Raw genomic sequence first — 27,963 nt, 5'->3', positions numbered from 1 at the left:
TATATAGATTTTGCTGCAAATGCATATAATCGCATAGATCACATATTTCGTACGACAATTGATCTGCTCCCTTATTTTCATTTTGATGCCATCTTTATTCTCGAAGCAGTCAGTCATGGGAACCGCATGCTTGCACATGGTGCATGTTCCACATTTTCTGAACCCTACTTTGGGATGTAACCAGCTCTCTGTTTTCTCCTCTTTCTCGTCAGGTAGTAATGATGGACTAAGGCTCAGTTTTAAGGTTCTCGCCCGTCGATACACTATCGAAGGGTAATCTTGTATTTGTGGTCCAATGTGTGGGTCCAATTTGAGCAGGCCCCAGTGTCTTCTGAGGGTTCTTTTAATCAACTGGTTATTGGTACAAAAGGTGGTAATAAATTGTACCTGTTTGTCTTGAGTAGGTTTATTGCGTTGTGAAAGAGTTTGTGATCTTGTTATTTTGTGAGCTTTCTGGTATGCCGTTTTGATGCTTGTTCCCGGATAGCCTCTAGCTTTGAATCTAGTAGACAGGATTTCACATTCCTTCTCAAAGTCTGTTTGTTCACAGCAGTTCCTTCTCGCTCTAATATATTCACCCTTGGGGATGTTGCGGATAACAGGTGCATAGTGACAGCTGGTAGCATGTAGCGTGGAGTTTACTTCAGTACTCTTGCGATATGTTCGAGTCTTCAGGCTATTGCCTGATACATAGATTGTTAAATCCAAGAACTTTATTTCAGTGTTGCTGTATTCCCCTGTAAACTCTATACCCAACTCGTTGGCATTTATTTCTTGTCGAAAAAGCTCTAATTGCTGTGGTGTTCCTTGCCATATAAACAAGACGTCGTCAATGTACCTGGTCCATTTAACAACATGTAGGCCGAATGTCTCTGTAGTATAGATCTTGAGGTCTTCAAACATGCCCATCACTAGGTTTGCTAGGGCCGGTGCATATTTAACCCCCATAGCTATGCCTCATTTTTGTTTGTAGAAACTGTTATTGAACATGAAGATACTATTATCTAGAGTAGCCATGAGCATTTCTTTAAGCATGCAAACAAATGGGAGATAAAATGCTGATTCATTTTTAAAAGTATGGTCAATTGCATCTAGGGCAAGGTCATATCCTATAGACGTTTAAAGCGCCTTAACATCCCAAGTTGCGAGTAGATAGGTTGGTTACCATTGAATACTCTCAATAATGTTTATTGCTGCGGTTGAATCCTTCAAATATGCTTGTACATTTGTAACTTTCGGTCTTAATAGGTTGGCAATATACTCCGAAATATGTTCCGTGGCCCAGCCTATTCCGCTAAGTATTGGTCTGCCTTCTGGAATTGTTACAAATGTTTTGTGTACTTTCGGGAGAAAATAGATCGTCTGTAGAATTGGTTTTGGAATAAACAGTTATGAGGCCTTGCCTATACCATCCGTCAATTGCATTTCCAAGGTCCTGTATAATTTCCGTCTTGGGATTCTTAAGTAGTCTATCATAGCAATTAGGTGTATTTAGATGGTTAAGAGCCATCTTAATATAGTCGGGGCGGTTCATGATCACTATATTTCCACCCTTGTCTGCCTCCTTGATCACAATTGCACGGTTTCCTTGCAGTTTCTTTAAAGCATTTTTCTCCAAAGTTGTCAGATTTTCATGTTTTCTCGGTATTCCCAGTTTTCTCTGTCGATCTTCTATTTCATGCAGGTCCTTTGTTACTGATTTATAAAAAGCATCAATCATGTTGTCTGTAGATTAGACCCCAGTTATCATCATCCTAGAGGGATAGGGTTCGCACCAGTTAGGGGTGTGTTGGATGGGGTGACTTTGGTGACTTAAAAATGACCATCTGGACCTTGCCGGGGATACTGGATGGTTGAAATCCCACCCTTTATGAGACAACCATCCCACCCAGATCTTCCTAAGACCCCCTTAGACACTCTCCAGTCCCAGAAAGCCAGTTTAACAGTTGTAGGGGCTCAAACCATTGTTTCTAATACTATATCATCCCAACATAGATTCTCTTGATACAAAAGTACATTATTTTGCAGTCTGCAACCAATGCAACCATTTGTTCAGTGGGGCATCCCTTGGTTCCTTCTTGCTTTCTGCCAATTTTGGTACCCCATGTAGGTAAACTATAAAGGGACCAGACCTACCCTTAACATAGAGCTCAGACATGCTCCCCCTGTGGTAAGGCCTATCTACTCCGGGGTCTTTCAAGCTTGGGCCTTTTGCAGGACACAGTTGTGGAGGACGTTGACTTAGGGTAGGACACTCTACGGCACACTGGAGGCTTGATTCTGGATTCTTAAGGGGCATTATGCTTCGGCGGTTTCCTGGATACCCTACTGTGGGAAGTAGCATGTTCTTTGGGTGTTACTGATTTTGCACAGTCCATATCTATAGCGCACTCCAGGGGTAAATTTTCAGATCCCTTAACCCTGTGACAGGCAATGAGAGACTCCCCCTGTGCCATTTCACCTCCTCTCCCCTGGTTTTCTGCTACGACCGTGAGCAGGTTCCTGATGGCTATCAGCTCAACAGGCACCTGGACACACTCACACCCCTTAAGTCAAAAGTCTTAACCTCTCTAATTCAGAGACCTCTCAGAGACCCCAAAAAAACCTGCATTCAGTACTCTCAAAGAATTCAAATTTACCAAAGTTACTCACTTAGAGGTAGAAAAAATCATAGCATCCCTCAAACCATCAAACTGCCTAGGTGACTGTTGCCCGGCCCAAATGATCAAGGAAGCCGCCAGAGACATTGCCCCATTTTTTACCAAACTAATAAACACCTCATGTATTACTTTTAATGTACCTAAAAACCTCAAGGATGTGTGGGTCTGCCACTACTCAAGAAAGCAACATTAGACCCAACCATCCCAACTAATTATAGGCCTATAACGATTGTCCCTTTTCTACCTAAAATAATTAACAAAGCTGCATACCTTCAGATCCAGCGTTATCTTGAGACAAATAATCTCCTAGGGTTTAGACAATCAGGCTTTAGACCACTCCATGGGACTGAAACAGCCCTGATCGATTTGAAAACGCAAATAGACCAACTGAAAGATAACAGAAAATGTGCATTACTTCTCCTATTAGACCTCTCAGCCACTTTTGATTTGGTGGATCACAATATTCTCTGTGAACACCTTTCATCTGTGGCCAACTTCTCTCAAGAGGCCTCAGACTGGATTAAATCCTTTCTTAGCAACAGATCATTGAGAGTCTTCTCTCCGTCGGCGGCCGCTGAACCATCCCCCATTACATGCGGAGTGCTACAAGGATTCTGCGTCTCCCCTACATTGTATAATGCATTTACAAAGCCCCTCTTCGATAAACTGTACCACTTGGGTGTCATCTGCATGAATTACACAGATGACACCCAGATACTTACCCCCCTCTCAGGCAATTACGACTCAGACCTTGCCTTACTAAACAAAATCTACCTTATCATCCAGGCATGGATGGCAGTCCACAGCCTCTGCCTGAACGATGATAAGACTGAGATTCTGATCCTAGGCGCCCCCACGTACCTCAATAAACTTGACACCCAATACGCTTCTTTCAACATAGATGGCATCGCCATCAATGTCACCAAGGATACTAAAACATTAGGCTTTCATCTTGACTCCACTCTGAACTTGCGTAAACGAGTTAATGCTACGGCCTCTGCAACTTCGTACACTTGTAAGCGTATACATGCCTGCAAACCGTACCTCTCGACTAATAGTTGCATCACATTAGCGAGAGCTTTAATCCTGTCTAAACTTGATTACTGCAATGCCCTCTATGCAGGAGCAAAGAAACAAATCTTATAAACACTTCAAATACTACAAAATAATGCCCTCAGAACTGCCTTGAGTATCCCTAGGAGAGAACATATCTCAGAAACTAGACGAAAGCATAATTGGCTTTCCATCAAGGACATGATTCAGTTTAAATTAGTATCCATCACTCATAAATGCATTCACAATGCGGCCCGCAATACTTAAGAGAGAAAATCACAACTCGAGGTCCTCCAACTCGTACTGCATCACAGTACCTAGGTTTAACCTGAAAAGAGCTGGAGGCTGCCCAAGCATGGAATGACCTCCCCCTTCATCTGCGCACTGACCAGTCCTTCCAAAGCTTCAGGACTAACACAAAAAAGTGACTAGCGTCAAACCACTCTCTTCCTCCGAATGCGCAGATTACACAGAGGACCTAATCACCTTCTCCAGTAATGCACATGCTGGTTTTTCTTACCTGCGGACCCAACTATCCCTGTACCTAATTTGTACCATGACTGTATGTATGTATCAATTTTTGCATCTAATTGTACCATAATTGTATGTGTGTATCCATTTTTGCATCAAAGTTGTCTTGCAACGCGCCCAGATACCTCAGGGTGTAGGCGGCCATATGTTCAATTGGGTTGGGACCTCTAAGTGGGGTTAAGTGTAGGAAAGAGCTGCCCCCAAGCCTTGTGGAAGGAAGGTACTTACTGCAGGCGCTGATGGAAGAACCAACAGTGCCAAAGGTGCTAGAAGCGGGCTTGGCGGTGGCCGCACAGGTTGCTGTATCCGCTAAAATGGTGGGACTTGTGGCTTTGGTACACATAGATGGTCAACAAGGGAAACCGTACTTGATACAGGAACAAGGGCTAGACCAGTGGACCCTAAAATGGAACCAGGTAACAAGGTACAACCATCAGGGATATGTGGGGGAGGATTCCCCATCACTGCTGCTAGCGACTTTGCTAGGCCCTGACATAGGGAGTAACATGGTGAATGCAGGGTAGACACATCAGGCAGGTATAGGGGGGCAGGTGGCCAAGGATACTGGTGGGTACAATGGGGTCGGGTGGTGGAGATCAATTCCGATATTTCCTTTGCCTTTGACCGCACCAATATCCATACATAGGGAAGTCGTTTTAGTGGCAGGGGGGACAAAACCTTCCTGGGTTTTGTCCAGGACACCCTCTACGGGGCAGGGGTCAGACTGCCCTCTCGGGATCTCCAGCTGAGTGTCGAACAATATCCCATGATGGCATACATTCAAAGCTGTTGACACTTTTCCCAGAGTAACATGGCTACCCCCTGCAGGGTGGCAAGCTTCTTCACCAAACAGTTCTGCCTCTCGTCCTGGGGCAGTGGGATTCATTACAGGACACAGTGGGTGCACCCCGTACATCACACCACAAGAATCTTATGTTTGGTTTTGGGCTCGGCTCAGGCTCTAGATTGACTTGTAAGCTGGGCAGACTTGGAAAGAAAAAGTGGGGGAAACGATGAGGGAAGTGGGATCTCCATTGTTGGGCTGGATTTTCACTGCATTTCTTTGATGTTCCAACGTTACATGCAGCCAGGGCCCTCCTGAAAGAACAGTCGCCAGCCTCAATGGACCACAATGCCCTCCACACCAATCCATCTTTTCAGCACACTCTTACCTTTTTCACAGAGATTTAATGGATGATTATCCAGCCCAGCAGCACCTTTGGGGTACACCCTGCGAGGCTGCAAACAACCCTGCGGGACGCCAACAACCCTGCACCCTTCTCCTGCGGCCTTCACCCTGGTGGGCGGATGTTGTGCCTAAAGAAGGAGAAGCGGGCACGGCCAGAGTCCGAGCTGGTATGGAAGCCCTCCTGGGCCAAGGCAGTGAAGGAAGGAGCGAAACGCCAACACCCCCACACCCTTGTCCCGCGGGCTTCACCCTGGCGGGCCGATGCTGTGCCTGAAGAAGGAGAAGGGGGCGTGGCTAAAGTCTGAGCCGGTATGGAAGCCCTCCTGGGCCAAGGCAGTGAAGGGAGGAGTGGGGCGACAACACCCCCGTGGTCTTCTCCTGCAGGCCTCACCCTGGTGGGCCGATGCTGTTCCTGAAGGGGGAGGGGGCGTGGCCAAAGACTGAGATGTTATGGAAACCCTCCTGGGCCAAGGCAGTGAAAGTGGAGAGGGACACCAACACCCCCGCGCCCTTGTATTTATAGTATAAATACTATAATGAAGATGCAGTCAATGGCAGAAGCAGAATTGTTAGCCACTGTAGTGAAATTCTGAGAGTGTTCCTCAGACAATGTGTATTCAACATAGTAAAAACATTGGAGTGTAACCTATTATGGGCAGAGTCTCCCTGGGACAGTGTCCTCGTGACAAGGGCGAGGTTTAACTGCACTCCCCTGAAGGCTGTGGTGCCACCATGGGACAGGGTGAGCATATAGATTCTGCCCAATTTGTAAAGCATCATATGAAGACCTGGAGCACCTAATTTTGTTTCGCCCTGCATATCTGAAGGCAAGAAACCTGCTTATATGGCCCTTATTAGGGCAATTGGGCGTTGTGCAATACCGGCCTGCCCTAACTTATTTGCTATGGGCAAGCTCACCCCAAGTGGGCTGGTAGATACTTTTGTACTTAAAAATAGTACTGGGACACAGGAAACTACTACTTGATGGGCCCAAGGGCATGATCCAATGGCTGCAACGCCTACAGAATCTTGCTGCCTGCGTTGCCACTGGGTCCCCTTATGGGGCGCACATTTCTCCTGTACTACACACTCTTCACTGTCTTCCTTTCATGCAGCGGATTAAGTTTAAAGCCTTGTGTATTGTACATCGGGCGCTGCATGGACAGGGGGCAGAGTACCTCCAGGCGAAATTCACCCAGTATACCCCCACTCGGCATCTTCGCTCAGCCTCTGCTGGCTTGCTGCTGGTCCCGACGGTCCCATATCGGAAGGGCAGCACTTTCTCTGTTGTTGCCGCCCAAATGTGGAATTACCTGCCTCTAACATTTAAAAATGTGTCAAACCACCTGCTGTTTAGGAGAGCGTTTAAAATGTGTTTGGTTCAGCTGCTCTGTTGAATGACTACTGTCCTCCCTCTCTAGCGCCAAGATACCTCTGGGTGAATGCGGCGCTCTACAAATTACACTAACATAACATAACTAACATTGATATACTGCCCTGACAAAAAACTTCTCTTTAATATACTGACTAAGGAATCTGTTTGAGTATTTGTTTTTTCTTTTTTTGCTCATTTGTTCCATTTGTGATGTCAAATGTTACGTTCTAATGCTGCAATATCTGTATGTTTTTTTTTAATGGGTTTGTGGAATGTTTTGATATAATTCCGAATACATTAGTTGATGATGATAGGAGTATAATCGGACAGCCCATTGTATCTCTATGGGCCTCATTACACGGATGGCGGTAAGGATTTACCGGTACCGGTAAATCCTTACCGCCTTACTACGAGGTCCCTTTGCGGGTTGGGGGATTTAACGCCTGCTTTTTGCAGGCGTTAAAAACCAACCCGCAAAGGGACCCAGGGAGCTAATTACGGTACCGCAATTTGCGGTACCGTAATTAGCGCCTTCCCCATTCCCATTGAGCCCTATGGGGCAAAAATGGGAATGGGGAAGGGCAATGGTGGAAGGGGGAATTACCGCCCTGCCAACCTTGGAATGGGGCGGTAATTCCCCTTTCCGCCAAGGCGGTGCCGGTATTTTACCGGCATGAACCATGGCGCTAATCGCGCCATGGTTCTCCGCCATCCGTGTAATGAAGGCCTATGACTTCAGTTTGTTTATTACTTTGGTACGATGCAATGATATAACAAGAGTTTAAAACAGATTCTGAGGGTATGTTAGCATTAAAGTTGCCTACAATTATGAAGGGGTAGCGTTCAGCTTTGTCATCAATAAGTGTTTCTATAGATCTTAATATAGAGTTATTTTCACTGCCAGTAGAATCATATATATTAATGACTAAGAAAGAAGATGTGTGTCCTTGCTTTATAACCCAGGTGATTTTGCCAGCCAACAAATAATCAGTCTATGAGTCTATCTTACGATTTGATATGAGTTGTCAATGCTAATAAGTAGGCGACCCTTTAGTCTGCTTAGACTGTTCCTAGTCGCCACTGTTTGGATCGTGTGTCGTCCATCTTTCCCAAATGGGTCCTGAAGCCAGGTTTCCTGTAAAGCCACTACACTGAAGTTATAGTAATTCTCTATCAAACCATCTTCTTCAGTGTAGTGGTAAACCCTTGGGTATTCCTGGACAAAATGGCAAAAGGCTAGGGTATTCGCATGATGTGGGGGTTGTAAGATGGAAGGGAGCTAGTGTCAGCAAATTGCATCAGACTCCTCTTTTTCATCTAAAGTAGGATGCAAGATTCTCGCTGTGTTGACTAGTAGATGGTTTTGTATTATTATATTTGGCTTTTGTCTGTAATTCACACAAAGCCTATATAGGAGCCAAAAGAGTTGGTCTTCCATGGGCCGATGCCTTATTCTGTGGCGCTATATCATACTTTCTTAGTGAGGCTTTCATAATTGAACCATTATAGACCAACTAGTTTAAATCAACATCGTAGGACATGATGAAATCTAATACAGGAGAATTATAGAAGTAAACATTGGCACAAGGATACTAATTGTCTTCTATTAAGTCGAAAACAGCAATATCCCCCGACTAAAGGCTGCGTAGATTAATGATATTGTGAAAAAGATGCAAAATGGTTGATAGATTTGAGACAAAAAAGACTCTACACTTTTGATGCCTGCCCATCTGTGTCCATTCTGCATTGGTATAGGCCACTAACCCTGTTACTATTATATGTGCTAATGGTGCAGAGGACAGACGTAAAATATGAGTGACTATGATCCGTTGAGATGGTATCCGCAGAGGTGGTCATTGCAGCCTTATTTATGGTATCTTGGTTATCCTGATGGAATAGATGCTCGAAGAGTCTTCTAGTTGGATATATTATCTCTTGTTTTCACCATTGTCTGAGCAGGTGGGCTAATGCGTGATTGGCCATTGTCGCAACTTTATTTTACGATTGCATTGAGCATTTATAGTTTGTGCCTACTGAAGGCAGGCAGTATATTTTTGGCCCTTTGAAGTGAGCGCAATAGCACTATTCATTCTGTGAATATGGTTAGGTTTGCAATTGATGAGGCAGGTATGTAGGTTTGCACGGTGCCTCCCTCTCCACGCTCATGTTATTACCCAGTTTCCTGTTTTAATGAATGCTTTTGCAAATTCCACCTCCTTTCCAACGTTCTAATGGGACGCTAGCACTGTGGGCCTCATCATGAGTTTGATGATATCTTGGTGGTAAACTAGTCAAGATACCACCAAACCCTTTTACTGTTACCGCCACTTGTCCAGCGTAATTACCACCAGATTTTCAAGTGGCGGTATGGCAGTGTTAGTCCCCATTTATGGAGTCCATAGAACTCCATGGGGATTTTGGCGGAATTAAAACAGGCAGTAATTCTTCTGGTGGTAGTTCTGAAGAAATGGCTGTTTTCTGGCAGTAAGGTAGAAGAATTGCCTCCAGCATTTTGCTGGAAGTTTTCACTCCACCTTACCTCCAAACCCATAGATCAGGAGAGTGGTAATGTGACAGTGTCACATTACCACACTGCTGAACTATGGGTTGCTATGGGGGGGGGTGGCTAAGGGGGCTATAGCCCCTGATCTTTTGGTTGTAGCCCCGGATAGAATCTCAGGAGCTACAGCCAAAAGACTAGCTAGCCCCCAGTCCCAACAGTTCTGACATCAGCTTAGCCCCGGGTCTTTTCCAGACCTAGCAACTACCCTGTGTGACAGTAATGCAGTGGCAACTCTGTTACCACTGCATTACCACCCTTTTTGGCCACACCGCCAAACCCATAATGAGGCCCATTTAATGTGCTTGGCCAGGGTGCAAAATGGAAAGGGCCAGCGGAAAGTAGGATGTGTTAATCCACTTCAGGTTTTTTGCGTGCCACAAAGTGGACTTTTTCATCGTAATGCCACTTCGAGCTGCCCAAAACATTTTGTAAATTAGGCACAATGAGCCAGCACTTGGGTTATTGCAAGACTCATGCGACAATCACTGTACTCAACTCAAACTTAAGCAGGTTTGTCATTCATGTCACTTTTGTTATGTGGTATTTAACAAGTTGCATTATTATTTGGATATTCTGGTGTTAACGAAAATCATAATGCCCGTTTTGTTTTGATAGGAACATCACAGATTGCATGGCGTGTCACACTAGGTATACTTGTCACACTAGGTATACTAGTTGCACTCGGCTGCCTGGCTTTCATATTCTGGTAAGTATATTCTGAATGTTATTTTGAATATGCCCATTTCCAATGCTGGAAATTCGCAATTTTTGCAATAACCTACTGTTGTGGCAGCAGGTGCCCCTTGTGGGTGTCACTGTGCCACTTTCATATAGTCTCTCAGGGAAGGTCGGCTATGTATGTTGTTTCAATCGCAAGCATTATGTTGTGTCGAAGTAAATGAAATGACAGTGTGAGCAGGAGAGGACTGCCAACATTTAGCATGCCGGGCAGGTTTACTTTTCTGGCCCATAGTGTAATGGCCCCAACTTCCAGAACAAACTCAACACTCACCTCTCCCCCTCCCACATATCCTCTAGTGTATATATAGTAGACATTATTGACATTGCTTTCCTTTTACGCAACATACTTTGAAGTTATCTTTGTGGTTTCCTAGAGACCCGGACCCCTAGAAATTCTCCCACTTACCGAACATAGTGATTTTTTTTCACCAGGATAATATAATTGCTGAATTGTGAAAACTGGGATTTGAGCACAGTTTTCAATGTGTTACAGCTTGTAATTTGACAACAGGCTACATCCCGTGCCATTGCACATTAGTGGTAGAACAAGGTAAAGAGGTGGCAAATAATTCATGTGTAGAGCAGATCCATTGCTGAACCAGGGGATCTGCTCTCAGAGCCAAACAAGAGCTGACATGGTACAAGACCCATACCTGGCTTGCTGCCACCTGGGCCCACAACACAAAACCCATAGCTGTCACCCTGTCTACCCATCCCCACAAGATAAGCTGCTCACTTTTCATCCTGCCTCCTCACCAGTATATTGAACATACATTGTTAGAATTGTAATTATTTATAGAGTAACGCTATAGAGTATAATCCCTATGAGTGATGCTTTCTCATCATATCTTTAAGAAAAATATGACACATTGATGAAATCTGATTTGCTCAGGATCACATAGTGTACGACCTGTGGAAGGTGGGGATTTGAACCCTGTTTTCCTGTTTCTTGAACCCTGTCTTCCTGGCTCTATATAGTTTCCAATACAGAAAACAGGGGAGACTTCATCTTCTTGCATTCTATTTTCAATATTAAAAACAATAACAAACAATAATAATTTCTGCAAAGTTGTTATTCAAGGGCAAAACTAGTATAGTGTTTAATACATCTGCTTTTTAAAGCACCAATGTATTTACAAGGGGGGATCCTATTGTCTATATCATGCGGCAAATACATCTAAGAAACAGACTAAGGTAGTAATTATAATGATAATTTACTATAATTGTAATATTAGTTCATACAATTGTGTGTACTTCCAAAGCACCAAGTGTCAATATAAAGCAATCTGAAAATATATAAGGAACATGGTAATTGAAACATATGTTCATAAAACAAGTATGCATCACATAGTCCAAAAATAGAAAGGGGGTCAAGCCATTACCAGAGTCTGGTCAGGCATATATCTCAGCAGCAGTCAACGTGATGACCTACCATTCCAGGTGTGAACCTCTGTCTTGTTTACCCTATTATCTATACCCACTATCCTCTGGTGTCCTTTTCTTACACCACATTCTCAATGCCCCCTGTTTCTTACAATTCACTTTTAGACCTCTATTCCCCTTTTTCTCCATCCTTTAACTATTAACTGAATCCCATAAATGTACACGCACTTCCTTCCCTTGATTAAATTGCTCAGGTATCAATTCATTGCCACTCATGCCCTTCAATTGCCCTTCACAACAAGCCCATTCCTTGCCCTTCACCACATTCCGTTGCCCTCACAGTTAGCGAGTAGACCACCATGATTTGCCATTCAGCCTCTGCAAAACAAGACAAGAAGCCGTTGTCAGGGTCTTTCTGGTAATTGTGGCTATGGGGTATGCAGTTAGACAATGCAGAGCAAAAGACTGCAAGGGTACGTGGCTTTTTTGTGCTCCCAACTTGAACTTTCTTGAAAAGATGGCTGCATATTTCAACTCACGGAAGAAGAGAGAACTGCAAGGGGAATATGTCCTGCTAATGGAGAGGCAGCTAGAGCTGCTAATTTATAAATGTGTGTTTTGAAATAACATGGAGCGTGTATGTGTTCCAGTTTCTGTGACTGGGGTAATGTGTTTGAGTGTATTTGTGACAGTGTAATGTAGAGATAGAAGTGTGACTTTGCATCTATCTGTATTGGGTGTTGATTTGCATGTGTGTTTTTTGTTGATTACATAAAAGAAGAGTATTCTGGACAAGACAATTTGTCAATTTGGCAAATACTGTTGATTTTAAAGTCTACCCAACTCAGGGTTTGAATACCTTAGTGGTATTCCATTGGAATATCAGCGGTGGTATTTTAGGCAGACTTTTGCAGTGAATCCACATATTGTTTTACAACAAAGGAGCTCTTCACCATCCTCAGGGAACTCGAGTCCCCTTACACCCCTTCAGAAACTTGCGTGAAAGATGCAGACTGGTGTGAGAGGACCCAAAAAGCCTTGGCAGACAAAATTGCCATGCTACAATCCAAATCAAACAGAAAAAGCTCAGCTTAGCCATAAAAGCAAACCTTCCATCACCACCCACCTCCAAAGCCCCAAAATGCCCCCCTTCTCCTTCTCCCCGGTATCTACTGAAGAAGTGGAAAGCATCATCAAAGGCCTCAAGCACTCCAGATGCCAAGGGGACTCATGTCCAGCTCACATCATCCAGGAAGGTGCCAACAATCTGGCCCCTTTCATAACAGCCCTAATCAACGCATCCTTCAAATCAAGCTCAGTCCCCAGCAGCCTCAAGGAGGCCTGGGTCTTGCCCCTACTAAAAAAAAAAAAAAAAAAAAACCTAGACCCTAATAACCAAACCAACTACATGCCAATCACCACCGTTCCCTACATCCTAAAGATCTTAGACAGAGTGGCCTACCTGCAAATCCAGAAGCACCTAGAAGAGAACAACCTCCTGGGCCTTAGACAATCTGGCTTCAGACCAAGGCACGGAACAGAGACAGCCCTCCTGGACTGAAGAAGTGGAAAGCATCATCAAAGGCCTCAAGCACTCCAGATGCCAAGGGAACTCATGTCCAGCTCACATCATCCAGGAAGGTGCCAACAATCTGGCCCCTTTCATAACAGCCCTAATCAACGCATCCTTCAAATCAAGCTCAGTCCCTAGCAGCCTCAAGGAGGCCTGGGTCTTGCCCCTACTAAAAAAAAAAAAAAAAAAAAAAACCTAGACCCTAATAACCAAACCAACTACATGCCAATCACCACCGTTCCCTACATCCTAAAGATCTTAGACAGAGTGGCCTACCTGCAAATCCAGAAGCACCTAGAAGAGAACAACCTCCTGGGCCTTAGACAATCTGGCTTCAGACCAAGGCACGGAACAGAGACAGCCCTCCTGGACTGAAGAAGTGGAAAGCATCATCAAAGGCTTCAAGCACTCCAGATGCCAAGGGAACTCATGTCCAGATCACATCATCCAGGAAGGTGCCAACAATCTGGCCCCTTTCATAACAGCCCTAATCAACGCATCCTTCAAATCAAGCTCAGTCCCTAGCAGCCTCAAGGAGGCCTGGGTCTTGCCCCTACTAAAAAAAAAAAATAAATAAAAAAAACCTAGACCCTAATAACCAAACCAACTACATGCCAATCACCACCGTTCCCTACATCCTAAAGATCTTAGACAGAGTGGCCTACCTGCAAATCCAGAAGCACCTAGAAGAGAACAACCTCCTGGGCCTTAGACAATCTGGCTTCAGACCAAGGCACGGAACAGAGACAGCCCTCCTGGACCTAAAAATCCAGATGGATGAGGCAAAGGATAAGGGCAATTTAGCCATTCTCTTACTGCTAGATCTTTCAGCAGCCTTTGACCTTGTCGACCATCAGATCCCCCAGAACATCTGACAGCATCAGCGGCTTTCTCTTACCAGGCGACTGCCTGAATCCAGTCCTTCCTAGCCAACCGAACCACCCGGGTCTTCTCTCCGGGTACTTCAGCCCACCCCATCCCCATCCTCTGTGGCGTTCCACAAGCTTTGTGCGTCTCACCGACCTTATACAATATCTTCACCAAGCTATTGTTCGACTGCCTTGATAACCTGGGCGTCACCTAGAGTAATTATGCTGATGAAACCCAAGTTATGAAGAGGATTCCACAAGGATCAACAACCTTTACCTGGAGATCCAAGCCTGGATGGCAGAACATGGCTTATGCCTCAACGACGAGAAAACTGAGCTCCTTCTTGTCGGCTCCCAACCACGGCTAAACAAACTGGACCCCCGTTACACTTCTATCAACATAGTTGGTAACCTAATCACTGTGGCCAAAGAAATTAAAACTCTTGGGGTCTATCTAGACTCCACACTCTCGCTCAAAAGACAGATGAACGCCACAGCCTCAGCCACAGCTTATACAAACAAGCTCATCAATGCCTGCAAACCCTTCCTCTCACCATCCAGCTGCATTACTCTAACCAGAGCATTAGTGCTCTCAAAAATTGACTACTGCAATACTCTCTTTCTCTGCACCTCAGAATGCAATCTGAATAAACTGCAGGTGCTACAGAATAATGCCTCAGAGCCGCCCTGAGTATCCCGCGACACGCAAACATCTCCAGCATCAGACAAGATGCACACTGGCTCCCTGTACGAGACAGAATCACCTTCAGATCCCTCATTATCGTCCACAAATGCCTATCCAGTGACGCCCCCAAATACTTGGCAGACAAGTTCTTTAAACACACTTCAACCAGACCAACCAGAACGCCATACTCACACTGCCTATCTGTCCTCAAATTCTCCCTAAAAAAAGCAGGTGGATCCAGCTTCCCGGTCCAAACTATGGAATGCTATACCGCTGAACCTTAGAGCTGAACCCTCCTTTTGGACTTTTAGAGCCAAAACAAAATCATGGCTCGCAAACAAGAATTCCACCGCCATCTGACACACTACTTAATGTACTTGTCTCCTTTTGTCGACCATCATGTAACACGGTCAACTGCACTTTCTGTTATTTTATTGTATGTCTACACTATGCTGTAACCTCCTCTAAGTCTCTGGAGCCCAGTGACCCCAGGGTTCGGCGCTCGGTATAAATAAAGAAACTAAACTAAACTAAACAGATACAAACTGGCCCCAAATCTTTTAAATTTTTCTATTTTCTGTACAGAACCGAAGCACGGGGGCTTCCCTTCAATAGAGTGAAAAAAGGTTCTTCAAAGGGCCTTATGAGGGGGTAAAAAGGTGAGTATCTCTGATTGCCTCCTCCCATCAACTTTCCTACATAATGCAGAAAAGGGCCAGGCCAGAATTTCCAGAATTTCACCTTGTGGGCATACACATTAGTGACATGAGCTACTACTGTACATAATCAATTTCTCATGTCACCTTGATGTTGACAATGGCTGAAAATTATTTATCCCCCTAAACATTTTACATAACAACCATCAGAGGTGGTATTTCTGAAATAACACTGTAGGTGTTCCAGGAAGACCACCTCTGCTGGTGGTAAATTTTGAGTAGAGTGGATTTTCAGAAATACACCTGACAGAGCTGGTAACTTTCTTCAGTGGTATTAAAACATCTGCTCAACTCTGAATGACCCCCTTTGTTTGTAGTCTTCTAATAATTAATACATGAATATTATGTCTTTGTACACATGTTTTTCAACTGTGTCCAAAAGTAAGTACAACAAACAGTCTAACACCCATTTTATAACCAATATATAGGGATCATCTATGGGTGCTACTCAGGGTGGTGTATGAACACAGTGGTGATCAAGAAATTCACCAGAACATAATGAAAGCATTCCTACAGAATCAAACTGAGGACAAACTCTAAGAGATGACTCTTACTTCCTTGGCAAGCAGGAGTTGTGATAAACTGCTATGGATTGCAGCAGAACATGGAAGCAGTGTAGCCAACGTTTCCATCTAGGGTCAAAGAATCTGTTATTTAATTGCATACATTGCCTAGACTCCTCTCCCTCCCCCTCACTGTGGAGGCCCCGTTATGGTGGTCATCCAAGCACATCTACAACATTGCTGAAATCAAGACTAATGCCTCACACCATTTACACAGAATCTGAACAGGCTTTGTAGTACTCTTTTACTTTTTGGCAGGTTAGATTTTGAAGAATTTCGTCTTTTTCAATTTGTATTGTTTTAATTGTTTTAGCTATGGCCCATAGGGCAACAGCCCAGCCATCCTGGGGAGCAATTGCCCGTTTGGCCCGCTTGCCAGTCTGCCCCTGAGTGTGAGATTGGAGATACCCTGCTCCAGTGTATTTTAAATGCATTCCTTGCATTATGTCTCCAATTTCTCAGTCTACCTTGAATGACACGTCAGGTGAAGTGTTTACGTTTTACAGCTAAAACATCTAATCAGCGTACACGCTCCTGTGATTGCTGAACATCTTGAGAAATATCTGTCCCCCTTCCACCCAGGGGCGTGACCTTTGTTTTTTCTGGGGGGAAGTTGTGAGGGGGCCCGTGACAAAAATAAATCCCTTTCTAATAATAGGGACTTTCACAAAGTTAGCCTTTCCAGGTTGGGGGTGGAGGGGCAGCTTTGGCCTGTCCCTACAAATATGTTTTGGCCATTACAGATTGCCAGGAAGCAAAGGTTATTATGTATAGTCTAGCCCTAGCTTTGCCCCATCACTCTGTGTCTAGTCACAGTATCAATAGATAATTTTTAACACGTTGACCCACAAAATGACGGTTATGTGGGTGCTAGGCAATTCTATGTTTAAGGTTTCACCTGGGTAGACGTATTGGGAAAAACTCTGCATCACCTAAAGTTCCCTGTTCCACCGATTTGACCAGAATTGTTAAAACTGTTGCGGTTGTAGCATAGTTATTCAGGCCTGTTTGCTCACAAAGGTATGGAAGGCATGTCTGTTTGGAGTTTGTGATCAGTCTTAGAGGCAGTAGGAGGTGGTTGCTTGTGTATTCGAGGAAGAGGTAGAACTTTGAAATAGGATTTGGTTAACAGAAGGGTAGAAAGTTGCGATAGGATAGGCTTTTTGTAAGGGCTGGTCAGATAGAGTAGATTACAATTAAGTGGCTGTAACTGAGTAGGTAACATGTATGCCCTCCGTTTGTGCACTAGCTGGAGAGAATCCCTGAAACCACCTTGTATGATATGCATGCAAATGAAATGAGATGTCAATGACTGCTGGGAGGAGAAAATCCTTAATTTAGTTTGAGGAAGGAACTTGCATTAAGCACCTGTAACAGGTTGTGCAGCACACGTACATCTATTGGTGACTAGTAATGAGGACAATCAGTGACCACCTTGCATTACATTCACACAGGTTATATTTGTTTTTAAAACCGCAGTTGGATGGAGACACGAGATTATGCCAAATAGCTGTAATTTAGAGTGCATGACACAGGAAGGAGCTTGTGTGAGTTTGATCACGATCAAAGAGCGCCACCGAGACTCACAAGATTTAACAACACTGAGGACTCCTGAATATGGGATTTTGTTTCAGTCACAAGCTCAGTGAGGTGGAAGTTCGCCCAGGCTTAATTCAGGCCTGACTACAAGCTTGGCACTGGTGGTAAAACATCTGGTCCTTTGAATAATGAATGTTTTACAAATCTGCCAAACAACATGTTTCACACTTGAAACTCTTCTTCTATGTACAGCGTAAATAGCGCCTGCAGAAAATACCGTATGCTGTAATTACCTCATGAGGTAATGAAGATTTTCCAGGATGTACTATGGCACTCTAAAATGGGGGCTAGCTTTCGGGCCACACGATCTGGAATCGTGCAGACCACGTACGTGACCACATGAATTAACCGTATTACTCTTTTATAGTATTTCTAGAAGAAATTCCACACAACTTGTAATCAGGCCCAAAGAAAATCAAGTCCAAAGAAAGTTTTGTACTCGGAGTTGGGGTTAAAGAAAACACTCCAGAGTGCAAATTTGCTAGCTAAAAAAGCAACTAAGGTGAAGAAGAGGTGCCTTACATCTGGTATTGCGTATGGTTTGGACATATATGTATTTCCTTTGTACAATTTTAAAAACTATGCCAGACTTTGGATAGCAAATAACACTCTATCGAAAAGGTGATGTTTATGTTTCCCCATATTGGAAATATGAAGATTCTTTTATGAACTTTGACGTTTACAACAGAAGCTTTACCCCCACTAGGGTTAGTCACTGGTTCCCATTGACTCATCCTAGTGGTTATTCGATGGGGTTGACTAACCTTGTCCAACAACTAAAAATACAACATCAGACCAAGATGGGTTCTGCTCGTTATTGCAGCTGAGCGATCAGCTCAAAATTCAAAGTTAATTTATAGAGTTACCCTGGTTTGTTTGAATAAACAGAACGTAAATGGTGAGGTGTAACGGAGGCCATTTGGTCGGATTTAGCAGTTTTTTATCTTAACCATGGGTATCTCAGTTCTTAGCTCTCTCATCTTAAGGACTCCACCTTCCTAATGGGGTTTTAGTTCCCCCGGTGATTCTTGTCCTTTTGAAGAGCCTTTCGTGTCTTTCACTGTGGTGATCAAATCTTCCCCTTGCCTTGTGCAATAACCTGGCACCACCAGCCCGTGTGCCCTGTTATGTCTGAATGTCTGTCAGGTCTCAGGCTGTTACTCATGTACTGGAATCTGTGGTTATCAGGCGTAACCCCCTTCTCGAGGCTATCCGGGGCTTCCATGGGATTGTTCCTCCACCACATAAGCTGTATTTTCAGGCACTTAGATGCCTTTTGGCCAGGCGTGCTATATAAATAACGAAATACAATACTTAGATCTTGGCCAGCTTCCTTTCTTTCTGCCTATTGTCTTGGATTACTGCTCTTCCTTTTTGTCTCTACTAATTTCCTGCTATTTAGCTTTTACCTCCTTGATACCCTCCTTGCTCGCTCTCCTTTCAATCTAATTTAATCTCTTCCTTCCCTCATCATTCTGATTGTCTCTCAAAGCTTCTTCTCCTACGCTAATCTCTTCTTTTCCCCCTTTCACCTCTACTCATGTGTCTCTCTCATTCATCTCTGTTCTTAACTTTCCCTCCATCACCACAATTATTTACTCTGCCACATTCGCCACCATGCTTAACTCTGCCTCTGCCAGCTCTGCTTTCACTTTCCCACCTTTTCATCCACTGTCATTTCTCCTGCCTTTACCTCCACTCCGACTTTTCCCTCTTTCACAGTGATCTCCTCACTCTTATTTCTCTCTCCTTCACTTCTGTTTTTGCTTCTCCTAGTGACCTCCACGTTCACTTCTCCCTCCTTCTCCTCTGTTAAAAAGTATCCTTACTTCTCCTCCACCCCACGTTTCACTCCTTAAAATCCTCTCTCATTTTTACTACACCTACCTCCACTTGTTCACCTTTTTTTCCTTTCCTTCTCACCCTTTTCCATACAATACTGCCTGCTTATCTGACTACACCACTTTGTCACCTGTTTCCTATCCCGTTAACTCCTGTACCAAGTGATCCACAGTATTTTAAAGCAGCTAATGAGTCTCAGGTGTGGGCTTAGTGAAATAAGAGCCTATGATTGGGAGCATGGATCTTAAACTACAACATCATCAGCTAATACTTGATTGCTGGCTACCAGCCAGGGCAATTTCTACATTGTCCACCAACTTGATTTGAAAGCTTCGACTGCAATGGTCATCATTGCTTGCTAGGAACAACTTCTTCTTGGATTGGTACTCGGATAGAAATTTGAGTTTCTATAATAGGCAATGGTGAATAGACCAGAGGGTCTGCTGCACAAAGTGTTTGGTGGTCCACAAACGCCAGTGCAGTCCAATACCTTACTCTTCATGATTGAACCTCCTCAAACACCCCTCTAGCATGCTTGAACATGACCCTAGAATTGCATCTTCTATAGTGAAGATTGTTCAGCACTGTTTCTATAAAGGTCTGGAGCCATACCAATGAATCCACAATCTCACCCAGAGAATCAGAAAGCCAATCTATGCTCAGCATATTTCAGCTCTAGTGCATGGCGGATGCAGCACAGATGGTAACTGGAATCTTCTTTTGGATTGGTCCAGTGTGTGAAATCTGGCAGTGTTGTTAGTATGATCATTTCCTCTGGTTGGACCAGCATTACTACTGCTTCCGCAGGGATTTTCCCTTTTTTAGTTTGGACATCGACTTGGGCTACTCCTACGAAAATATGAGATGGGGGCCAGTCTTCCAGTGATCAGTTGGTTAGGAAGGGCCATGGTGAAATGAATTGTCATTTGGTGACCGTTGGAGTCTAATAAAGTTATTATTTTGGCCAACAATGTTCACAGAGCTATAGTAATCTTTTACCCCAGCAACTTGTGCTACCATTTTCAGCCATCCATCTGATTGTTCATCTGAGCCTTTCAGTTTACACCACCACCATTCCCCTTGGTCAGCCAGTGGTATGGTGATATAACAATAATTTGGAAAGGCACAAGCAATATACCCTAGTTCTCAAAAGGCGTAACATTTGACACTTTTATTTTCCAGGAATTTGGATGGGGTTCATCGAGTTGGATCTTTTGGACTAGTGATGGGATGCATAAGATGACTTTGCACCTCCTCTTGATTACCCAGCTTGATGGGGGTGTATTTGAATGGGGCTTGGTCCTCTATTCCCAGTTAGCCGAGCCCCTGCCCTTTTCAGCTGGATTTGTTGTTGGATTGACTGGCAGTAGTAGGCTCTTTGGTGTCCCATGGTTGCTTCAAATCCTTGCTACAATGTAAGTCTACTTATTTGACCTATAGTCCATTGGAGAGATGTTATAAATGAGTTGCAGAATTAGGACTGTAGTTTTCTCCACATCTTCTAAAGTCATCCCATCAATTCTCTTGTCCAACGTGATCTAAATACTGAAGACAAACCAACTTGGGTGCTCTGCTGCAGTAGGCATAGGTCACACGTCATTGCTGATGGTGCACTGTATTTTGGCCTAGCAGCAACAACCCGAAATACCTCATAGATGGCCCTTCCTTTTGGGTTGGAACCTTGGTATGGATCTTGGTGCTCACCCCGCAGGGACATTACATTGCCCCAGTGGTCCTTTCCCACCCTGGGATTTTCTGTGGCATTCTCTAAATGTTTAAAGAAGGCACCCAGGTTGTCTACTTCACCATATCTACGAACAAACCATGGCAGAGGGGTTGAAGAACCGCGGGTTTGGGCAGATGCCTCCATCAGTTAATTGCCTACTTTCAATTGTACTGCAAGACATTCCTGGAGAATCCTTTCCAGCAACATTTGTTTTATGCCAGGTATTACTTGAGTCTGCACGTCTTCGATCATCTCTGAATTTATCACAGTTGTGTCAGTTCCAGATGCTTGGTCTTATGGGTCCACAAATCTCCAGATGACTGGTAGCTTCTTCAGGAGACTCGGGTCTAAGCCTCTTTTACAGATTCCATAGGTGATGGGTTGGCCCTAGATTTTGAACCTTCTGGAACTATCAATGTTCTTATCAAAGTGAAATGGCTGTGAGGTACGGGTTCTGTATCACTTCACATTTAGGGCAGTAGGAAATGCTTTTTGGCTGTGTGATATTTGGTAGGCAGTTAGCCAGCATATTTATAACCTCAAGCTTTGGTTCTCCCCCGGCCCAGAACAACACCAGCCTTGGCAGTGAGAACAAAGACTTCCCTTTCCATCATGGAAGATGTGGCTATCATAGTTATAAGTCAAAAAGGGACTGGACCCTTGAGGCTAAAGAGAACAACTTTGAGATAGAAACCCTGTGTTTCATTGTTCCTGCAGGACCAAGGAGAATGGTTAACAAGATTTTTTATAAACAACTCAAAGTAAGGGTTTAGTTTCTACTGAGGCCATTGTGTGAGACTTACAAAAATACACATATCAGTCTTTTCTCCATACTGTGGTTCTCAGTCATTCCCTCATCACCTATAGGAATCCACCTTCGTGGAAGGAAAAAGACACACACAGTCGTTCAGAAGTGCCCCAAACTTCTTTCTTGGCCTTTTGTAAAGGCTGCATGTTAGTAGCAACTTTGCCTTCATTTGGTATCCAGATACAAATGTGTGTTTCTGAGACATGTGTTTATCCATGACAGTAGGGGTCAGAGGGATGCAAGTAATAGTGCAAGTGATAGCCTCTGAATCACGTCCTCCAATAAACCAATTTTCCTCAAGTGTTTTAAAGACACCCGAGGTTGCAGCTCCAGAGACATGTTGATCTTCTCTCACCTTTATGTTAGATTGGCTTGTTTGTGACATAACCTTGTCTTGTTTGGGCTTGGAAAGAATTATGGGGGAAAAGAGTCAATGTTAGGAATGGTCTGGGGAGCCTGAGGGATCCTCTTTATGACCCCTGTGGGGCATGCATCAGAGAGTGGTTGGTGTTCCATTGCCTCTACTGTCACCAGAGTCCTGTGGTATAGAGTGACTCACAACTCATAAAGGAATGGGCAGCACAGGTTACAATAGTTGGCTCCGAAACAACTTTAAAATGTGGTATTTTAAAAAAAAGGAATTGTATTCATTAAATTCCTATGGTACATAACATACCTTTACAATTTTACAACACTGATAACATCAATTTTTCATTCTATAATCAAAAAGGTAGACATTTCACATCAATAAAAATACTTAGAAGAGGATCCTAAAAGTCAAGCAGTTGAGGAAATTAAAAAATAATAAAATACGTATTAGTTTAACAAGAACTCAACATATACAATACTCAAAGGCTAGCTCAATCAAAGTTGATGGCATTTAAAAAGTTTAACAGTGAGAATATTCCATTGTTTGAGTGAAGAGACAATGGCCCTCATTACGACCCTGGCGGAAATCGAAAAACGATGGCGGAAATGCAATACCGCCATCGAATAGCGCTCGGTGCGATTATGACCCGTCACCGTAAAGTACGATGCCATTAGCGACACCGTAGTGAACGCCAACTGCACCAAGTACGCGCACGTGCGCCATGCCAAACCGTAATTACCACCATGGCGCAATGGTACGCGAATTCTGACCCTAGCGGACATGTACCTAACGCCATCAAGCATGGCGGAAAGTACCATTCCGCCATGGTGAGAAGTACGGCATCGCGAATCAACCGTAAACGGCCCTACTGAGTGCCTGTACACCACTCCCTGGCCACATTGCACAACTCCTCGTAGGTGCAATGAAGTCACAATGCAACCAGTGAAATGTACAAGTCACCCATGCATGCCAACGAACAAATAAATCTAGGGGCTCCAAGTGCCTTGTGAGTGGCCATCCATATTTGCCATGGCACCATTGCCGCACTGATGCAGCACAGGCATGTGAAGGTTCAAGTACAGCAACATGAGCAGAAAAATGAGACAAACAAAAACAGGCCCCCCCCATCGACTGACACCAGTGTAAGGCAACATTCAAAGCAGTATCCTGAGTGAGACTGCACCAGCCCTGTACTCCTGCCAGTAAACAAACCAACCATCAGCATAAGCATGTACCACACAAGTTGGCAGAGTGACTGAGCAGCCAGGCACATCTCAAGAGGGGCCAATGGGAGCTGCAGGGCACAGATGGCACGAATACAGAAGCTATTCCAATGGACATGACCTCAGTCTCCCTCCAAGAAACGCACGCAAACACAGGCACCTGTGACCAGCCATATACTGATAATCACATCATTCCACCAATCCACCTGGCTGACCGGCATCTGTTACACAAAAGCAAATCCCCCGCCCCTGAGCATGACATCATCAAAACAGTCATAATGGTAGCCCCTATCCCTGAACACACTGGGCTTCGTAGGCAAACGCGGCCAGTACAGTACCACGCAACTATACTCAGAAGCCGGAACCCAATGCAGATCTTCTCACAATACATCGCTCCACAAATAGGAATATGCTACATTACTTGCAAAGAATAACGCTACACGGTTAATATCAGAATAGAAATTTAATGCACCACAAAATCACCAAGCCCATACAGCCATTAGGTCATGAACCCCAAAATATATTTCATCATTGTGGGCTGCATCCGCAATAAATGACCAGCTTCTTCTTGTGTGACGCCCTGTTCCTTCATGGTACACAGGGGCTACATTCACGTTCAAAAAGGCAACATGGAAGCGCCTAGAACCGCAGGGCCGTCCCATTAGGTAGGCACTAGTCCAGCTGAAAGGTCGAAATGTTGCTCCTAGCCACTAGTACTGCGTAAGGGCATGTGGCCCATTGGCAATCGTCCCATAAGATCATAATGGTGCTCCACTGATTAACTCGAAGCAGCAGGTGTCGGGAGTAAAAGCCATCTGCAGGAGTGGCATACAGATGGCAGCGGCAAAAGGGGAGGAGATACCTGTCACCCAAATGAAATGAAAAAGAATAGTATGGCCATCAGAACTTGATTTGTATTACTCACTTCAATGATCACACTAAATCTACAGCCATATGCATGCTAGCCCACTCCAAAGGATTATTCCCACCCAAAAATCACTTGCGAATCATAACTATAAAAATCGAGGTGAAAACACTATTACAAACGAGTGTTTGTGTGCATGCGTCTGTCAAAACAGAATCCATTCGATGGGATTAGTAACGTGCATAGACACAAGTGTTTGAAGGCGCGTCGAGACAGGGAGGGTTCAACAAGGCCAGATAGACGATGGTCCCACTATGGCAGCTCTGCATCACATAGCGCAGGGGAGGTGGATAGATTCCAAAAAGCCCTGTACATGGCAAACTCTCCATCAAATCATCTGTCCATGCATCCATACATCATTCCCTCATCCCGGTATGAAAACGCCTGATTATGTACTCACATAACATGTGAAATTTCCATTGAGTCTGTGCGTAATGCAGTCTGCAAAATCCACTGTGCTCCAGGCCGGAATTCCAGTGTTGTGAAGTAACATGTATTTGGGAACGTCCTGCCTTATCGTCCACCACGCTATTGCGCATCCCATACTATTCATATCAATCATTGCATTCTCGCCATGGCCCCTGTCCCAAGGACATTAAACAATAGAACGTTATATTTGCAGTCAGACCTGTGGGCGTCTCCTCGCCGCTAGCTGAAGACCGAAAGCGGCGTCCTTCGAATTCCTCATTTGCAACATCACGTCGAAAAGGCATCTGTGACCGCTTGAAATCACAAATCCATCCATGTAGTGCGGCAATGTGTGAAAATGCAAAGTGGCTTCACTCACAAATGGGACGCCCCGCCCATCGGTGAACCGCGGTACAGTGCTGCATGAGGGTCCACTGTTAATCGAGTACTACATTCCACTGACCCTTCACAAGTTTGTTCGCGACTGCAAAGATAGTATGTGAAACAATGGGACCATAGCAGAATGAACATATGAACCAATATTTCACTGCCATCGGGATCAAATACATGATTGTAATAGCAAGATGCCATGCGTCGAATTGCAGCGTTGCGTGCGGGACGTGCTCGCCCAAAGGGGATTGCAGCTTGCACAGGTGGAATGAATCACCACAGGTGGAGGCAGTACAGCTTGAAAACACATAAATTGCACACCCAACCCCCTCACACAACCACACCCACTCCAAAATGCTACCGGCAGGACTAGCGATGTTGGCCCTGGGGGACCTGATAGCACTGCAAGTACTCCAACTTCAAGAAGAAGACGAACACCAACTACTACAACAACCGGCCGCACAGAGGAGACGCAGGAGGAGGGCAAGGCAGGGCCAGCAAGGCCCGCCAGCACAGCCACTACCACCACGCAGGCAGCCCGCAATCCCACGCCTCCGAGCACATCCGTTCAACCTCACGGATGAGCAGATCCACACCCTCTACCGTTTGGACCGGGACCCCATAACCGCCATTGTGGACATGACACAGGCTGACCTTGTCAGCATGATAGATAGCCCAACCGCCATCCCACCCCTACTGAAGGTGGTGTCTGTACTCCACTTCCTGGCCACAGGCACCTACCAGCACACAGTCGGACAGTTGCATGGCATTTCACAGCCACTGTTCTCACGGACACTATTGCAAGTGCTCGATGCCCTCCTGAAACACGCAGATGACTACATCTCTCTACCACGCTCGGAGCAGGAAATTACGAACACAAAAGTGGGATTCCATGCACTTGGCGGCATACCGGGTTGCATTGGTGCCATCGACTGCACCCATGTTGAATTGGTCGTCCCACATGCCATGGAGGCTCAGTACCGCAACCGAAAACAATTTAATTCTCTTAATGTACAAATGGTGTGTGACTCCAACAGGATCATTACACATTGTTGTGCACGCTTTCCTGGATCAACCCATGATTCTATGGTCTTGAGGAACTCTACAATACCACGCTACATGGAGCGACACGCAGGGAACAGATCCTGGCTACTCGGTGAGTCTCATTTCATGCATGATAATGTGGGGTATGTGATGGGGCAATGACCTGGCAGGAGGGGGGGGGGCCTACGTAGCAATGTCATTCCACAAACATCCTTTATTGTCCACATACAGGTGATGCCGGGTATCCACTGAAGAGATGGCTCCTTACACCACTCCAGAACCCACAGAACCAGCCTGAGGAGGACTACAACCATGCCCACTCACGTACCCGTGTAGTCAAAGAACAGGCATTCGGCCTACTGAAGACTCGTTTCCGCTGCCTCAGCAGGTCTGGCGGGGCACTCCTGTACCGCCATGAGAAGGTTGCAAAGATGGTCATGGCATGTGTCATGCTATACAACATGTGCGTATGTAGAAATGTGCCCATGCCCCCTGACGCAGAACTGCAAGCACCTGAAGATGGTCATGATGAGGGTGGGGATGTGGCAGCACCTCAAGGAGGTCCGCGAGGCACAGGAGGGCCGTGAGATTCGTCAGAATATCATAGATGCATGCTTCTAGCACTCACGCCTGGTGGCTGTTACATGGACACGGGACTTGTGGCACTGTGTGTGTCTGGAACATGCACAATGTGGACTGTACGCCTATAAAGGCCTCGTACACAAAGATCAATGTCCACACATCTCATTGGATGATTATGAAATGTTTATAGCATATGTGAAATTATGTTACACACCCCATCGACCCGCCACCCAAGTGAGCCCAACACACCCCCTCCACCCTCCTACCTCCCCCCCCGAACACCAGTGTCCGAAGATGCTCATTGTCAGTGGGCAGACGCTATTGCAAGCCCCCTCTCCGGGTATCAGGGGCACCCCTGCCTGTGGAGCGCAGGTTCCTCCCAGATCTACGTTGGGGGCTGCCCTGGACGGAACTTGCAACGGATGATGTCTCTGCCTGCTCATGTCCATGCATGTCCCTAAGTGTCTCAGTTGATGTTTCTATGGCTGCCTTAGTACCCCCACATTCATCAGCATGGTCCTTGAGGAGCGTGGCCAGTTGCTGCTGTTGCACGATCACCTGGTCGAGGGACTGTTGCCTCTGCTGTGCCATGGCCATTTGCGGTGGTGTCACAGAGGGGCTGGTCACCTCATGTTGCCTTGCCACAGGGCTTGTGGGGGATGGCCAGTCGTCGTCTTGTGGGTGCCCCTGCGTGGTATCCTCATGGTGTACGGGATGGAACAAACAGGGGGATTGAGACAGGTCATGGATGGATCTTACTTCGACATCCCCGTTTTCTGTGTCGGAGCATGCTGCCATTAATGCAGTGTCACCTATGGTGCTGCTGCCACCAGAATCAGTGCCTTCTGTGGCATCCATTGGGGGGACCTGTGGTGGTGCTGTTGTGGGCATGCTGGCTGCTGGGGTGCCTGTTGAAGTTCCCTCCTGTGTGCTGCCACTTGATTTGTGCTGCTGCCGTGTCTTGATGCGTGCAGCTGAGGTGGAGGGTCTTTTGCCGTTGGTCTTGGCCCTCTTTGCAGGTGTGCTGGTAGGGGTGTCCTGGAGCTCATCGTTTGAATCGGACCCTGCGGTGGAGTAAAGGAGTGCGAGCGTTATTAATGGGTCTGTTGAAATTGGAATGGCAATGTATCACATGCATTGGGGTG

General features: G+C 45.2%; 1 protein-coding gene across 3 annotated transcripts in view; it reads left to right on the top strand.

The window, feature by feature from the left end:
- Window positions 1-27,963, top strand: part of LOC138451524 (uncharacterized) — an 852,161-nt gene that overhangs the window by 496,117 nt on the left and 328,081 nt on the right. For all 3 annotated transcript variants that reach the window (XM_069604916.1, XM_069604915.1, XM_069604917.1), the window contains one exon: window positions 9,987-10,077. In XM_069604916.1, coding sequence (XP_069461017.1) covers window positions 9,987-10,077 — 91 coding nt within the window. The remainder of the gene's footprint in view (window positions 1-9,986; window positions 10,078-27,963) is intronic.

The sequence above is a fragment of the Ambystoma mexicanum genome, chromosome 1p, assembly GCF_040938575.1.
Source record: "Ambystoma mexicanum isolate Mex_15411 chromosome 1p, UKY_AmexF1_1, whole genome shotgun sequence".
Classification (NCBI taxonomy): Eukaryota; Metazoa; Chordata; class Amphibia; order Caudata; family Ambystomatidae; genus Ambystoma; species Ambystoma mexicanum.
This window is presented reverse-complemented; position numbering and strand designations above follow the sequence as displayed.